Source organism: Lycorma delicatula, chromosome 1, assembly GCF_047948215.1.
Source record: "Lycorma delicatula isolate Av1 chromosome 1, ASM4794821v1, whole genome shotgun sequence".
NCBI classification, from domain to species: Eukaryota; Metazoa; Arthropoda; class Insecta; order Hemiptera; family Fulgoridae; genus Lycorma; species Lycorma delicatula.
The window spans coordinates 64,493,350-64,510,568 of record NC_134455.1 but is presented as its reverse complement, the minus strand read 5'-3'; the positions used below and the strand labels follow the sequence as shown (position 1 = coordinate 64,510,568).

General features: G+C 27.7%; 1 protein-coding gene across 1 annotated transcript in view; it reads left to right on the top strand.

Annotated features, from left to right (window-relative positions):
- Nucleotides 1–17,219, top strand: part of P5cr-2 (Pyrroline-5-carboxylate reductase-like 2) — a 51,557-nt gene that overhangs the window by 22,974 nt on the left and 11,364 nt on the right. The window contains exons 2-4 of the mRNA XM_075355931.1: nt 6,972–7,042; nt 10,646–10,825; nt 13,992–14,204. Of these exons, the coding sequence (XP_075212046.1) occupies nt 6,972–7,042; nt 10,646–10,825; nt 13,992–14,204 (464 nt within the window). The remainder of the gene's footprint in view (nt 1–6,971; nt 7,043–10,645; nt 10,826–13,991; nt 14,205–17,219) is intronic.

The following is a 17,219-nucleotide window of genomic DNA, read 5'->3' as shown; positions in this document are numbered from 1 at the left end:
GAAAATTTAATAATAGTTGCAGATTGAAATGCAAGCACTGGAAAAGGCAAGGAAGGAAATATAGTGGGTGAATACGGGCTGGGCAAAAGGAATGAAAGAGGGGACCGACTTATAGAGTTTTGCACGAAGTAAAATTTAGTAATTGCCAACACCCAGTTTAAAAATCATAATAGAAAAATATACTCCTGGAAAAAGCCAAGCAATACTGCAAGGTATCAGATAGATTATATCATGGTTAAGCAAAGATTTAGAAATCAAATCATTGACTGCAAAACTTACCCTGGAGCAGACATTGATAGCGACCATAATTTAGCGATAATGAAATGTAGATTGGGGTTTAAAAGCCTGAACAAAAGGTGTCAGATGAATCGGTGGAATTTAGAGAAGCTTTAGGAAGAGGAGGTAAAGAAGATTTTTGAGAAGGACATCGGAAGAGGTCTGAGTAAAAAAGATAAAGTAGAAAATTTAGAAGAAGAATGGGAGAATGTTCTTAAATTAGTAGCGAACTTAGGCAGAACAAAGAGAACTGGTAGAAAACCTTGGGTTTCAGACAATATATTGCAGCTGATGGATGAATGTAGAAAATATAAGAATGCTAGTGATGAAGAAAGTAAAAGGAACTACCGACAATTAAGAAATACTATAAACAGGAAGTGTAAACTAGCGAAAGAAGAGTGGATTAAAGAAAAGTGTTCAGAGGTGGAAAGAGAAAGGAACATTGGTAAAATAGACGGAGCACACAGGAAAGTTAAGGAAAATTTTGGGGTACATAAATTAAAATCCAGTAATGTGTTAAACAAAGATGGTAAACCGATTTATAATACGAAAGGTAAAGTCAATAGGTGGGTGGAATATATTGAAGAGTTGTACGGAGGGAATGAATTAGAAAATGGTGTTATAGAGGAAGAAGAGGAAGTTGAAGAGGATGAAATGGGAGAAACAGTACTCAGATCTGAATTTATGAAAGCATTAAAAGATTTGAATGGCAGAAAGGCTCCTGGAATAGACGGAATACCTGTAGAATTACTGCTCAGTGCAGGTGAGGAAGCCATTGATAGATTATACACACTGGTGTGTAATATTTATGAAAAAGGGGAAGTTCCGTCAGACTTCAAAAAATGTGTTATAGTTATGAAAGTAGGAGCAGATAAATGTAAAGCATACAGAACAATTAGCTTAACTAGTCATGCATAAAAAATTTTAACTAGAATTCTGTACAGAAGAATTGAGAGGAGAGTGGAAGAAGTGTTAGGAGAAGACCAATTTGATTTCAGGAAAAGTATAGGGACAAGGGAAGCAATTTTAGGCCTCAGATTAATAGTAGAAGGAAGATTAAAGAAAAACAAACCAACATACTTGGCATTTATAGACCTAGAAGAGGCAGTCGATAATGTAGATTAGAATAAAATGTTCAGCATTTTAAAAAAATCAGGGTTCAAATACAGAGCTAGAAAAACAATTGCTAACATGTACAGGAACCAAACAGCAACAGTAATAACTGAAGAACATAAGAAAGAAACTTTAATAAGAAAGCGAGTCCAACAAGGATGTTCCCTATCCTCGTTACTTTTTAATCTTTACATAGAACTAGCAGTTAATGATGTTAAAGAACAATTTAGATTTGGAGTAACAGCACAAGGTGAAAAGATAAAGATGCTACGATTTGCTGATGATATAGTAATTCTAGCTGAGAGTAAAAAGGATTTAGAAGAAATAATGAATGGCATGGATGAAGTCCTATGCAAGAACTATCACATGAAAATAAACAAGGACAAAACAAAAGTAATGAAATGTAGTAGAAATAACGAAGATGGACCACTCAATGTGAAAATAGGAGAAGAAAAGATTACGGAGGTAGAAGAATTTTGTTATTTGGGAAGTAGAATTACTAAAGATGGACGAAGCAGGAGCGATATAAAATGTAGAATAGCACAGGCGAAACGAGCCTTCAGTCAGAAATATAATTTGTTTATATCAAAAATTAATTTAAATGTCAGGAAAGTATATGTTAATTTTATTAATTTTTGAAAGTATATGTTTGGAGTGTCGCTTTATATGGAAGTGAAGCTTGGACAATCGGAGTATCTGAGAAGAAAAGATTAGAAGCTTTTAAAATGTGGTGCTGTAGGAGAATGTTAAAAATCAGATGGGTGGTTAAAGTGACAAATGAAGAGGTGTTGCGGCAAATAGATGACGAAAGAAGCATTTGGAAAAATATAGCTAAACGAAGAGAAGTAGATTATTTTAGATATTTATTAACTTAGTTTTCAGAGGAATCCTGTGCAAAACCAAATAACAAAATATGAACATCACTACTGATAATCTAAAACAAATTCTATATAAATGATAAATTCCTTTTCTCTTAGAACAGTATTATTTACAGTATAGTCAGGAAAATTAATTTGAAATCATTTGTTATTTAATATAATGTAATTTTAATTAGAGAAATTTATATACCTGTACAATTTGTAAATATCTAGAACATCATCATCACTTGGGGTTCTGCCTGATGGCAGGTTCCTTTTGCAATGTTGTCTTCATCCGTTTCTGTCCCAAGCCTTCTTCTTTATCTTTTTTAATTTCCAATCTTCACCTAATCTGTTAATGTCATACTTCTTCTTTGCCAGCTCCTTTTACCTTCTACTGACTCTTCCAAAGTAATTGTCAAGATTCTATCTCCTCTTACCATAAATTCTAACCACTTTTTTTTCCTCCATGTACTTCTCGCATGATTATCTTTTTCTTTATTTAATCCTAAAGTTCTCTTTCTTTAATCCTGTTCACTACTTCCTAATTCCTTTTTTTATGCCTTCTATCTTACTTTCTCCATCCTTCTCCATATCAACATCTCTAAACCTCAATGCTTCCTCTCCCTCTTTTGCATTGTTTATAGTTCACTTCTGCACAAGACACTTTGTACATGATGTTTGGCTTCTTTAACTTAAGTCCTGATTTTTACTACATAATAATTTTCTCTTCTTTCTGAAGGCTTCCTTTTCCATTATCCTTCCTTTGATTTCCATTGCACTCTTCCAGTTTTCTGTCACCATAATTCTCAATTATCTATAATTTTACTTTTTCTGTTCTCCCTTCACTTGTCCTTATCATCTAAATGTCTAAATCCTCTTTGTTGTTTACTTCATTTTTTTTAGTTTTTCCTGTATTTATATAATACATTCCTTTAACTTAAATTACATCACAAGTGCAGTTTAGCAAAGTTAATTTTAAAATTTAATATTAACCTACATGTAATACTAGTTTAATGAGTTCAATGTTTTAATACAATACATATTTGCTAGTATTTTTTTAAAAAATTATCAAGCAGTATGCATCAAACAGTTTTTAAATCTGTACAGTTCTTTCACTGGCTGAGAGTTCTTGATGTAAGGCAAAAGCAGATAGTCTATTAATTACACTTTCTTATACTAATAATTGATTTTGTGACTATTTTCACTTCACCCTCGCTTGCTCTTTCTTTGAAGTAAAAGGAGCCAACTTTTATCCTGCTTTGAAATATTATTTACAATCTTAAGAAAATCACCACAATCAAAAACTATTTGTAATTGTATATATATATATTTTTTTTTTTAATTCGTATCCATCAAAATAGAGACAATTTCTCAATGTTTTCTGAGAGAATACAACCACTATTTTGTATGTACTACTTAAGTATGAAAGACACAAAATTGTTGTTTTATTACAAGAAACTGAATAGATTTCCCTAAAATGACTATTTAACATGCTCGTTTCTAAATAAACAAATAACACAACCTCACATAACTTTTATATAAATAATGGCTGTGGTCAGAAAGTGTAAATACAGTAATATAAGAAGCAAAAAATGTTGTATGTTTGATTAGTTTGCGTGCTACTGTAATTAATTATTTTTATTTGAATTATTAACATCATTTTGTACATTTTATGACATTACCTTTTTTTTTGGTTTTGAGGTTTCAACTATACTTCATTTTTAATTAATAATATGGATATGTACAGAACAAGCATACTTTCCTCCTTTCCTTTCTCTGGTCATCAGAGAGCAAAAATCATAACTTTTTAAAACAATACCTGTTTCAAATAGTTAGATTTCTCAATACTATATACTGATACAAACTCTCACTCTGTTAATTCTCTCTCTTTTTCTGTTTATCCTCTGGGACTAATGTAAGGTGTTACTTCAGATGATGAATGAGAATGATATGCATGAATGTGAATGAAGTGTAGTCTTCAACAGTCTTAGGTTGACCACTACTGAGAAGTGTAGTTAATTGAAGCCCAACCACCAAAGAACACCCGGTATCCACACTCTAGTAATCAAATCGATGTAAAAGTAACTGCCTTTACTTGAATCTTAGAACTCTCACTTTGAAGTCGCTGATTTGCATTGACGACTTAACCACTCAGCTTGGTGGGGTGCTTTGTTAATTCTAAAATTTAAAAACACTTTATAGCATCATATGTTTTTTTTTTTTTTTTTACTATTATTATAACATTATTTGATTTTTTAAAGAATGATTTTTGACAGTTAAGTACCTATCTTAATCAGTAAAAAAGGATTATGTACTTTAATCAGTATTCTTCCCAAGCAGTTGTTTTTACATCAGTTGTTTTATGTTGTGTTTCTACATTAAAATAAATATATTTTTTATAAATTATTTACTGTTTTTAAACATGTTAGTTATGAAAGTAAATATTTTAAGTGTTATAACTATACTACTCTGCCAATCTCTGTGGCAAAGTGAGAGCATTTCACACTTTCGTTCCAAGTTTGAATCCTGATTGGATAGGTTTGTTGTGTGCTACAAAATGTTATTACATATTCTCACACACAACATTTGAACTAGTGTGGTGAATTAATCATAAAAATAATGAGAAACTTTTGACTTAATAAAGTAAAAAGTTTCTAACTGGTTAAGTTAAAGACATTTTATACTTTCCTATTAAGTATACTTAAATATTTATAACTGCTGGTTTTACATTCTTAAACAATACATAGTTCTGATTAAAAATTATTACATGTTTTAAAAACAAATAAACCAATTAATTTTTTAAATTATAGTGATTTTTATTTTACAGAAGCACAAAATATATTTCATTCTACCAATAATAATATTATCATTATACTTGATTATTTATTCTTTATTTATCATTTATTGATTGATAGGAGACTAAAACTTTCTAAATTTTTTTATATAAATAATTATTACTGCATGGATTATATAAATACATCAATATATAAAATTAAATTCACATCTTACAATAAAGTATATAAGTTTACTGCATTAAACACTTAATGAAACTATATATATAAAACTTACAATGAAAATACTATTAATATTTTTTAAATTATATATAACACATAAAAAATAATAAAAGATTAAATTAACATTAAAAAAGATTGCAATTATAGCAAATTTAAATATCTTACTCTTGAAAAATTGAATTAACTAAAGAAATAATAAAATTATTATAAACTAAAATTTGAGCAGACTGGAACAGAGGATTACAAATTAAAAATTTAGTTAAATAAACAACAATAATAATTATTAATACAGATTCAATATTAGGGGTAGACAATCAATTTTATGTAATGACTAGAAGGAGAAAAATGTTTCCTTCCTACATTTAATTTTTTTATTGTTTATCACATTCATAATAACTGATAAGAAATTATCATTGCAAATCCCCTGCTTATGAACAGATAATGAACTGAAAATCATTAAGGTGAGATTTTATTAAAATAAATACAATACTCTACTGCTAGGATGGTTTATCATAAATTATTCATTAATTAATAAACAATGCATCTTGAGCAAAAACTATAAAAGTGATATTAATTACTTTATTAAAGGTAATAAAATATTTTATAAAAGAAAGGTTTCTTTTACTTACAATTAATGTCAACACAGTTTTTTCTTAATTTTACAACAAAACACTTTTTACAAGAGAATTTCACTTTGAGCTTAGGAAACTTAACCTAACACAGTAATAATATATTATTTTGAAAATAATTATTTTTAAGGGAAAGTTTATTAATTTAAAAGTACTGTTTATTTTTTATTCCATCATTTTTACTACTTATATATATATAAAAATATATATATATATATTTTGTGTGTGTGTGTGTGTGTGTGTGTGTGTGTGTGTGTGTGTGTGTGTGTGTGTGTGTGTGTGTGTGTGTGTGTGTGTGTGTGTGTGTTATGAATTGGCTTTTAATTCTTCAGTTATGATATTATATTACTTCTTATCTTTGACTAGTATCAAAATTGAATTTTCATGGCACCATTAAAAACATTATTTATAGATAATTTATTTCTTTTTAATACTGGTAAAACAGAATTGCATAATTGTTTTAAGAACCTCTTATTTTAAATTGATTAAAATTAATTAAGTGAGTATACAGTAGCAAAGAGTACGGTTTATTAATAATAATAACATACTTGAAATTAATTTATCTTCTACTTGAAACCAAATTGAGAAATTACTTTATTTTGATCTGTTCACTTGTTGATTGAAGTAGCTAATAGTTAAATTTTAACCAAACAAAATTTTATTTAAAGATAGACATAAATATCATCTTTGACATAAATATCAGCTTTACTTAAGATAAGGTCTAATATACATGTGTATTAATATCTTTTGAAGTTATAAGAAATGATTAAGTTATTGCTACAGAAATTGGAAGCATATCCACAGTTAATATGACAAAATACTAATTGTCCACTATTAAAAAAAAAAATGAAATTCTTTTTTTTTATTTAATAATTAATAAAAATGTGAAACAATTACAAAATTACCATAATCTATTCAGTTTCAAATCTACAAGTTTTTCTTTTGAAAAGGTTTATTTTTCAAACCTTGTATTTCCAGTTACTAAATAGTCAGTTTATTGCCTATATTCATACTCTCTACTCTGTGTAGATTGAATATAATAAACACTGGTTTTAGTATATTTTAATTTTTTGTCTCAGGGTTAACTAAAGGAGAACATATTACAGCAAGCTGTATTCCAGAAGATAAACTAAGTGTGGAATCTTTTAAAGTATGGTCAGAAATTTTCAAACATTATAGTTTTAAGTTTTGTTAGCGTTAAGAAGTAACTGAGATGTTTGTTATGTAACTTTAATGTTTAATTTATTAATGAAATAATAAATTAGTTGTTTTTCTACTAAAGAAACTGAATTTATACTCTAGAGTTTTGTTAGCTAAGTCAATTAAAGCCATGAAAACAACCTACAAACTTTTTATCTTGTAAGAGTCTTTCTTCTTTTTCTTTCTTTCATTTTTTAATATCATCTACATAATCTAGTCTTCTTAAGTAATTAATCTTGTGTTTCTAATGTTCCATTGTTAATTTTTCACTATAATCCCATCAATAATTATTACCAGCAGTTTTACAGACAAATTCAATTTTTTTTTTAATTATTTTATGGAAATCATTTATTTACCTTTGTTTAAAAATTAGGTAGTTATTTTCTGATTTATATACTGTTTAGCATTGTGCTGTTTTTGAACAGTAAGAACTTCTTTGGCTGTTCACCTACTATTTTGTTTTCTTAACACCCTTTTTGTCAGTTTTCTAAGGTTGGTGAGTTGGTTTGTCAGAACAGTTGTGGCCACATGACTTTCCCTCTACCAGTATATAAAATGGAATATGGTAGGGAAACCTTTAGTGCATAAATATGACAAACCTAAAAACCCAAGTTCAAATTATTTTCTGTTTTGAAATTTGATTATTAACTGAATATTTCTATTATGAAATTGAAATTGAACAAATAAGGTTGTTTATTTACTAAACAAAAATAACTAAAAAAAAAGATTTTGACCAACCATCACAATTACATTTACCATAGCCGCTAATTATAAATAATTATTAATTTTATAATTTTTGATTTTGTTTTCTTATAACAAAATTGTACTTTTTTTCACTTTAATAAGAGACTTCTTGATCTAATCAAACGATAAGTGTATTTATCCATGTTGCATACAATCTGCCTTTTTTCATGCAATTGCTACATAAGTAGTTTTACCGATGAAAAATAAAATTTTTCTCAGTCACATCATGACATAGTTTTTATGACATGCTACTGACAATCAATACAAACTTCTATGATTAGTGATTTAAGGCTTTTATATTAATCTTCATCTAAAAAGCCACAAAAATTACTCATTGGTATAGTTAATTTTATAAATTTATTCCTTAATAACTCTTTGCCATTGCTAAAGGTACAGTTAGAGTACCTCATACATGTTAATTATTGTTTGATAATCAGTTGCAACTTTTATGCACCCTTTTTCATTCTGGCTCATGATTTGTAACTCATTACTTGATTTTAAAAGGAATGAATGGTTAAAACATTACTTGAAGAATAATAGCGTCTTATTTTATTTTGTACTTTACAATATTTATGTTTAACAACAAAATAAAAGAAATTTTAAACAAAATTATTTTCAAAACATCATTAAAAGTATAAAATTAAATTTATTTATATATTTAATTAATATTTATGCATAAAAAATAATTTATGTGTAGTTTTAACTTAATTTTTCAAATAAAAATAAAATTTCACATCATTTAGATTAAAGAACCCTGTCTTTATTCATTCATTTGTTACTTTTCACCACTGAGAATTTTCAACTTTAATAGGACAAGCAAGGGAATTTGACTTTTGTTGCATGAACAGATTTTAATAAGTTTAGTTATTTGAAACTTTGATATTTTTATTAGCTAACAGTAAATTTAAAATTATTTTCTTTACAAACAGTTCAATATAATGCATGTGCCAAAATAAAGAAGCCTAAATTACTGAAGTTCCTTACCTCTATTTGTGTCACTTTTTTGTTTATTATTCTTGTTCATATTTCTGAATTTTAATAATTCATAAATAATTGAAAAACATGTTCTGGTAGTTAATTCTTTAATTTTACTAACACTGGAATTAAAATAAAAAATTTTCTATAACTTCTAGTTTAATTATTAGTGTAATATTACTTTCCTAGTGATATATGCTGCTATAACAGTAAGTACAGATTGGTAAAAAAAGTCTTAAAAGAAATTTGTATTTTTCACTTCTTTGTACGAAGTAAAGGAAGTATTGTGTGATCGCAAAAAAATTCGGTTTTCAGATTTCAGTGAAAATACCCATTTTGACCATTCCTGAATCCATTTTGACTAGTTGACTAGCATGACGTCTGAATGTATGTATGTATGTATGTACATATGTACATATGTATCTCGCACAACTCAAAAATGATTAGCCATAGGATGTTGAAATTTTGTATTTAGGACTGTTGTAACATCTAATTGTACACCTCCCTTTTCGATCGCAATCAACTGGACCAAAAGTGTCCAAAATAGCCCAAAATCCAAAAAAAATTATTTTGGGCTTTTTCTTAAATGCAATAATAAGCCCTCATTGAGAGCTTTTCAACGATATATCATAAATGGTACTTATTTATGCATAAGATTTCAAATCCGACTTCATTTGTTTTTTTTAACTTTCTTTTTTTTAATTTAAATATATTGATTTATTAATAATTATTAACCTCTGACAGTAAAAAAATTTTACAATAAATAATAATTCAATAATAACAATAAAAAAAAGATATGAAAAAACAGAAATTGTTTGCCCATCTCACTACAATGGTCTGTGGTAACAAATAAGTTTTTTTTATAGTTATTTTAAATTTAAATCCATCTTGAAAATTATTCATTGCATTAAAATGCAAAAATGTCAATTTTTTTTTTTTTTTTTTTAATTAGCCTAAAATTTTCATTCTCTTTCTGGAAACTTACAACTTTTTTTATGTAGCATTATGCCTTTATATTTGTATTAAAAAAATTAGTTTATTATGATCACTTTCAGATTATTTTTTCTTAAAAATTAGTTTTATCTGAATGCTTTCCCGTGCGTAACGGAGCCCCCAAAATGAAAAAAAAGAAGTTTTTCATAATTTCAAATTTTTAATGCTCAAAATGTATTTTGTTAAAAAATAGTCACTAAAATAGTTTAATACCCCTCCCTAATGGGGGAGCACCCAAATTAAAAAAAATTATAGAATTTTTAAATTTCAATTTTAATCTATTTAAAACCAATATTAGTGAGCATTTTAATCATTAAAAAATCCCCCTGATTGATTAGCTTCAAAATTTTCAGAAAGATGAAAAAATATTTTTCAAAATCGTGAGGCTATTATACGAATATTAAAAATTTCAGTTATTACTTTATTTTGATGAGCATCTTTGTTTCAAAAATTATAATTAAAACATTTAAATATAATGAAACAAGTGATTTTATATTTAATAAAAAAAAATAATAGAATTAAAATTTATTACATTTTTTTTTTAACATGTCGATAACTTAAGCTGACTAATTGATCATTTTTGGTAATAATTTGTAACAGATCCATATATTGTAAAAAGAATTCATAATATTGGTAATATTTTTTCAATAAAAAGGGAATATTTTATCATAAAGATACAATTAGAGCAGCCTAAAGGTTTTTTCAAAAATAAATTACATAACTTGACCAGCATAGTTTGGAAAGTTGGACAATTCATTGTTGACTTCTTTATTAATATATTATTAATAAAATGTTCAGTGTAATTTTAAAAATGTTTTCAAATTGTTGTATTGTTTTCTAGGGTATTGGTGCTACTTCTACATTTGAAAATCCACTAGTAGTTAAAAAAAGTGATATAGTATTTATTTCAGTAAAACCTACTGTTGTCAAAGATGTACTATCTGAAACATCTTCTCATATCAGTGACAGGCACCTTTTCATTTCTGTTGCTATGGGTGTACCATTAAAACAACTAGAAAAGGTGAGCGCTAATCCAAACTAATCTATAAAATTTATTAGTTTATTTTTGTCTTATTCATCAAATTTTAGAAAAATCGATTGACACACAGAGGAGGAATGGGTTGCTGGACCGGTGACTTGTTACTTATCTGCCCTGTTACAGTAAATTATTCTCTGTATGTTAGCCTTACCAACACTACTTCAGATTCCCCATGTAGAACTTCTGTGCACTTATGTGATAATATTTTCTAAACTTTGACAAATAATAATAATAATAATAATAATCATTTAGACTGTAGGAGTTACTATAATTTTTATAAGATTAAATTAAATTTTAGAAGAGCAAAATATGCTAAAACTGCTGAATACTAAAAATATCTAGAAAAGCATAAGGGCAAATTATCTACTGAATCATTTATTATGGTTATATGTAACTACTATTTAATAGTATTCAGTAAGAGAATAGTAAGTACTTTAAACCATTGAATTGGACTTTAGTAATATTTTAAATGTCATTAAAAAGTATGTTGAGAGTTTATCACATACTGTGATTTTTTGTACCTTAACCAGATGGTAGAATTACAAATAGAAGGATTCTGCCTCTTCAAACCAGAATTACATAATCTAGATTTACTTGTAACTTTACTCCTCCCAGACTGCGTTATCTCTAGGTTTTCATAATTGATTGACTGGGATTTCTCTTGCCATCTCTTCTCCGGGTTATTTAGGTCAAGTATATCATCCTTATGTCAGTCCAATTGCATGAAATTGTTCTTTGGTAGTAATTATAAATTTAGTATAATTAAAATTACTCAAGGGTTGGTTCCCCTTGTTTTCTAGCTTGATTAGTGTAATTACCAGCCTTCTTTCAGCAGATCACTTATGTCAATTAGTATCTAAATATTATTACAGTTGTTTGAATAAAATTCCACTGATGACAGGATCTACCTTAAAAGAAGTTCTATGATTTTCCTACACTATCAGTGATAGTTGAATAAAGTTACTTCATCAAGGAATTTCCACTCAAACTCGCCATTACTGAGGAGGAGGCAGTATCCCCTAGCAAAGAAGTAAACCAGTGTGATACAGATTTTATTCCCAAGAGCAAGATAGTCAAACATCAGTACTTTATTCAAATGAGCTAGAGGCATAAGATTCATTAGGCATTAGCCAAACCTCTTTAAATACTAAACAAAATTTCCGTGGCTGGATCAAGCAAATGTTGTAAGGAAATTTATATTCAAACAATATGAAAAGTTATTTCTGAATTCTGAATCTTCTAAATGTAGTGCTTTTATATTTATTATAGGGATTGTGACTGAAACTTAACTTTGGCATGCCAAATAGTGCAGGTAAGATACACTAAATGTATACCTAATATTATAATAATATAACTTATGTACACTACACAATAGCTGTGCCTCAGACAAACTGTGTAACCTTATGTACCTTAGATATATTTAAATTTTGCTAATCCACTTGCCCTTCAAGACAGCTAGATTTATGGGTAGGATTAAAAAGGAAATATCATCTTTGTGATGTTATGTTGCAATGTATAGTTACTTTAAACAATAGCCCTAAAAAAATAAAAGAATAAATATCTTATGTTCAATATTATCACAACATTAACATGACTTTCAAGTTGCAGATAGTCAACAAGAATTTTAAATAAGTACAATTAAAAAGTGTTCCTACATAATTTTTTTTTATGTATATAACTTGAACACAGTTCAGATGCATCATTTTGACAGTCTTAATCGCATTGACTTTGATGTCACTAGTTCAGACTGTACAGTTTTGTATTCTCTGAAGAGTCTGGTTCTTGAATTGATATCTTAATCATTTATAATTCAGTTATTTGTTTAGTATTGATGTTATAAACAGTTGGTGCTGTTAGTGTTAGAATGAATGTAAGGTATTTAGTAGCTTAGGTGATGTAATGTACTAGATATGGTCATCTTCTAATCTCCTTATTTTTGATTCAGTGAATTTTTTTTATTTTATTAGACTTCTTTCCATTGTTGACGAATAAAATCTGTATTCCATTCATTAATGCTTGCTGTCTTATCAGTTTTTTACATGTTCAATAGCGTTTCATATATACCAAAAATATTATTGTTGTCTGTTATCAATACTCTCGCACAAGCTTTAAATCTATCTTACTCCTTGACAGCTACTTGTTTATTCTTTTTGTTTCTAGAATCAATTAAATTTCAGTATTCAAAACCACTGTTTTGCCATAAGATGGTTCACATTGTTCTATCATTTGTTTAAACAATTGTGATCATGATTAAAAAGTCTTTACTGTAAATGTATTTGTTGTCATCAGTAAAGTTAACTGGAGATCTTCTTTGCCAATATCACTTTTTCTTGTAAGTGTTTTTGCTGTTTCTATGCATGTTTCCAGGTGATCCATTATATCTGCCTAAATTTTAACTTCTAGTTGCTCTGAAACATGCTAAAACTTATTTGAAGAGAAAATTGTATTTTGACTGCAATTCTATACATGCCATAGGTTTTGGATTAATTGACAGTAAGTTATTACAGTTAGTACAGTAAGTTATTCTCAGGAGTTTTTAACTTTTAAGGAAACAGACAAGGAATAGTTCATCTTTATTTAGTTATAATTAAAGATATTAGTTGATGTAATTTCTACAATAACAAGATTGTTCCTGCACAGATTATGTTAATAAAATTTGCTGTTAAAAATCATACAATTTACAGTGAAGTTTTTGAGTGTGAATTGTTATGTTCACTGTGGCACTTATTGTTATGAGTGTAGTCATTGACGTATTACTCAACAAAATTAATAAAAAGATAATAATAAGGATAAACAAAACAAAAATATACCACACTAAATATAAAAACAAAGTAAATTAACAAAATTTGGTAAAAATTTAAAAACTGTGGATAGATTGTAAGCTTTCTTGATTTGCTTGATCAGCATGACAAAATGTGATTTTAATTAAAAAAAAAAAAAAAATAGATTAAAAGATACTATCTTTTAGAAATTCATTGATTTGTCCTTTCATATAAAATCTTTTAAAATATGGCTCCTTAAATACTTGTTTCGTAGGAGAAGCACTTTTGTTAATTTAGCCCGTTTTTAAATGATTAAGTAATGCCTTATTACTGTAATTTTTTATGTATTCAAAAAATTTTATTAAGTATATGATCTTATTTTTTAGCACATGCCTAAAGGTACAAGAGTAATCAGAGCAATGCCAAATACACCAGCACTAGTCAGAACAGGAGCATCAGTATTTGTTTGTGGATCTTCAGTAAAAAATGAAGATATAGCAATCACCAAAAAGCTTCTGGAGTCAGTTGGTACATGTGAACAAGTTCCTGAATACCTTTTAGATGCTATAACGGCTCTAAGTGGATCTGGTCCAGCATATGTAAGAAATTTATAACTTGAAAATCTAATTTCAAACAAAGTTCTACAAATTAAACTAGTGCATTTTTTGCATGCAATTTTATTTTCAGAATTATGATCCTTTAAGCATATATCTAAAATAAATGTAATCTATAAATGATTACTTTCATGTGTAAAGAGCACCTTAAAAGCTAAGTATTTAAAGAATACTTAACTCAAAAAACTCAAAGAATCTCATAAGTGTTGTGTGTTATTTGTGATAAAGCACAATTTGTTGTGCTCTGTCAGTATGCATACCAACATGTACATTCATAAAAACTTGCTAAGTACTCTATTATTGTTTTACTTTTAAAGACTGACTGTAAATAATAAGCATATTTAATGACATTAACCAGTGTAGTCTAAAAATAAAAAGAATCTTCCGCAATATGTCATCCAATAAAAAATGATCTGATGGCTCTAACCACAACATCGAACATGTCATTATAGATCAAGTCATTAAAACTGTTATTGAATCTGTTTTTTTGGACAAATGTTGCACAAATGAATGAAATCAAAACAAAATAACCTTTTTCTCACAAGAAAATATAAGCAAATAAAATATAACCAACTTATTTATTTTTACAACCAACTCTGTTATGACACTATCATAGTATTATTGATTTGGCCTTGTAAGCCTTACTTTTTCTTTCCTAATAATATAAAATTATATTGCAAAGTTTATTACATTTGATACACTTAATAAACTTACCTGCAGCTGTATTTTCCTTTTTTGCTGGTTATCTTCTTGTGTGTGGAATATTGTGCTAATCCCTTGGAAGAAGGGAATTATTTTACTGCAAAGAAAGAAATATTTCCTACTTGTTACATTAATTACATTGATAGATTTTTTAATTTTCTCCAAAAAAAAATTAGCAATGCTACAAACAGTTTCTCCTAGTTAGCCTTGTATCTACCAAATGTAGATGCCAACAAAACTAGATATTACAAAAGTGTGTATAAGAGAAATTTTAGATTATCTAATAAAAGGTTTAATTTCTTTTAAAAGAAATCAACAAATAATAACCCAAGTACTTTTGACTGCTTGTACAAGTACATTTCAGCCACATACGTAGCACAGAAAAACACTGTTAATTAACTTGTAACTCACACAAATTATTATCCAGTTTTCTAAAATTATCCTTTACTATAATTTATAAAAAACTAACAAAGAATTATAACCGCAGTATGAAGTGTGTCATCATAATTTAAATATAAAAGAACTTAAAAATATTTTAATGAATTTTTTATTTTTTAAACAATCTTTAAATCTGACTTAATATACACTCTGAATAACTAAAAACCACATATTAAACATATAAAAAACATTTATTCATTCATTTGAGAAATACCCCTGGCTCATAAATTTTATTAGAAAGTAAATGTAATATTGAATTACTTTCCACTCGTAGTTAAGTGCAAAATTACTCTTTCTACCTTCTGTTTAAAAAACAAAAAGTTGACTGTTGTTAAGTTATGTCATAATTTGTTATTCCTTGAGTAACCAAGATCTCAATTCATTTTTTTTTTTTTATTATTGAAACTTTTTATTTACACAATATTCATTTACTTCAATTGTTTATTTAGAAGTTCCTGCTTTTCACAACCATTACATTACAAAATGATGGGGAAGGATCTTGAAAAAGTTGTAGCTAAATTAATATAAGCTAAACTTACTTATCACCAATATTTATGCCAAGTAAATCTTTGTTAGTAGCCAGTTGAACAAAAAAAAAAGAAAAGAAAAAGAAGTAAGGTGTTAGATAATTCCCTAGATTACTCTCCTTGTTTGTAAAACAGACAACCTGAAAATGATATGAAACTACGTTAGATGATTCCCTAGATTGTTCTACTTATTTATGCAACAGACATCATCTGTGTGTGATATTAAACTAAACTGACCTGAAACTTTAGAATATTTGATCAACAGTACTAGTTCACATTCTCTAAACACTCACAACATACAAAGGAAAAGGATGTTTTGTAATATAATTTAATCTTTATTATACTGTTAAATACAGAATAATAAATTACAAAAAACATAAATAATTAGTTCTTAACAGTAAAAATGATTATTTAAATATTGTTTAAAAACTTAATATTAATGATGTGTGAAACCAGATTCATAGCTGTTTTTGAATATCTAGTAATTAATATTTCCTCTTTTATTCTTAATCATTTAACGTACATGATTTTGCACTGATTCAACAAGTGTAACACACATTTTTTTTATTTCTTCATCATGAAACCATACCAATATTATCACTTTAATGAGGTCATTTTTTTGTGGTATAAATAATTTTTTAGGGTTGATTTTTAACTGTTGCCCAAATATTTTCAGTTGGGTTTAAGTCTGAGAGTTACCTGGCCTCTGGAGCATTTTAATGTTCTGTTCTTCACCAAATTTTTCACTCTTTTAGCAGGATGGCCTGAAAAAAGTTATTACATTGCTTTGTTGGAATCTGTTTTGAAGTTGTCTCAATTCTTTCTTTCAGAATCTTGTTTATTATTATACCATCACTTTTCATTATACCATCTACTGGAGGTAATGAACAAGAGCTTTCAAATGTGACACTACCCCAAAACACTTTTTCTGGTGATGTTTGTTATATATGAGCTGGTGATGTATTTTCATCTGATGTTTTTTTAACGTATGGAACCTTTGACCCTGAACATAAAAATGTGATTCGTCAGAAAACATAGCATTTTTCCACTCTTCTTTGGTCCAGCTAACATGTGCTTTGGCCAACAAGAGCCTTTTTTTGCACATTGCTGGTGTTAAAAGCTGCTTTTTAGCTGATCAACAAACTTTCTGTCTAGCTGAAAGAAGTCGGTATCTAACAGTTGTCATGTGTAAATCTGTTCCACTGGCTGATAATGTTTGATTTATGTCCATAGATAATAATTTTGGATCAAGTTTAATTTTTCTCACTAGTAATAAATCAATCATGTGTCTGAGTATTTTTTCTTTTTCAGCCACATCTGCCTTTATTCTGAG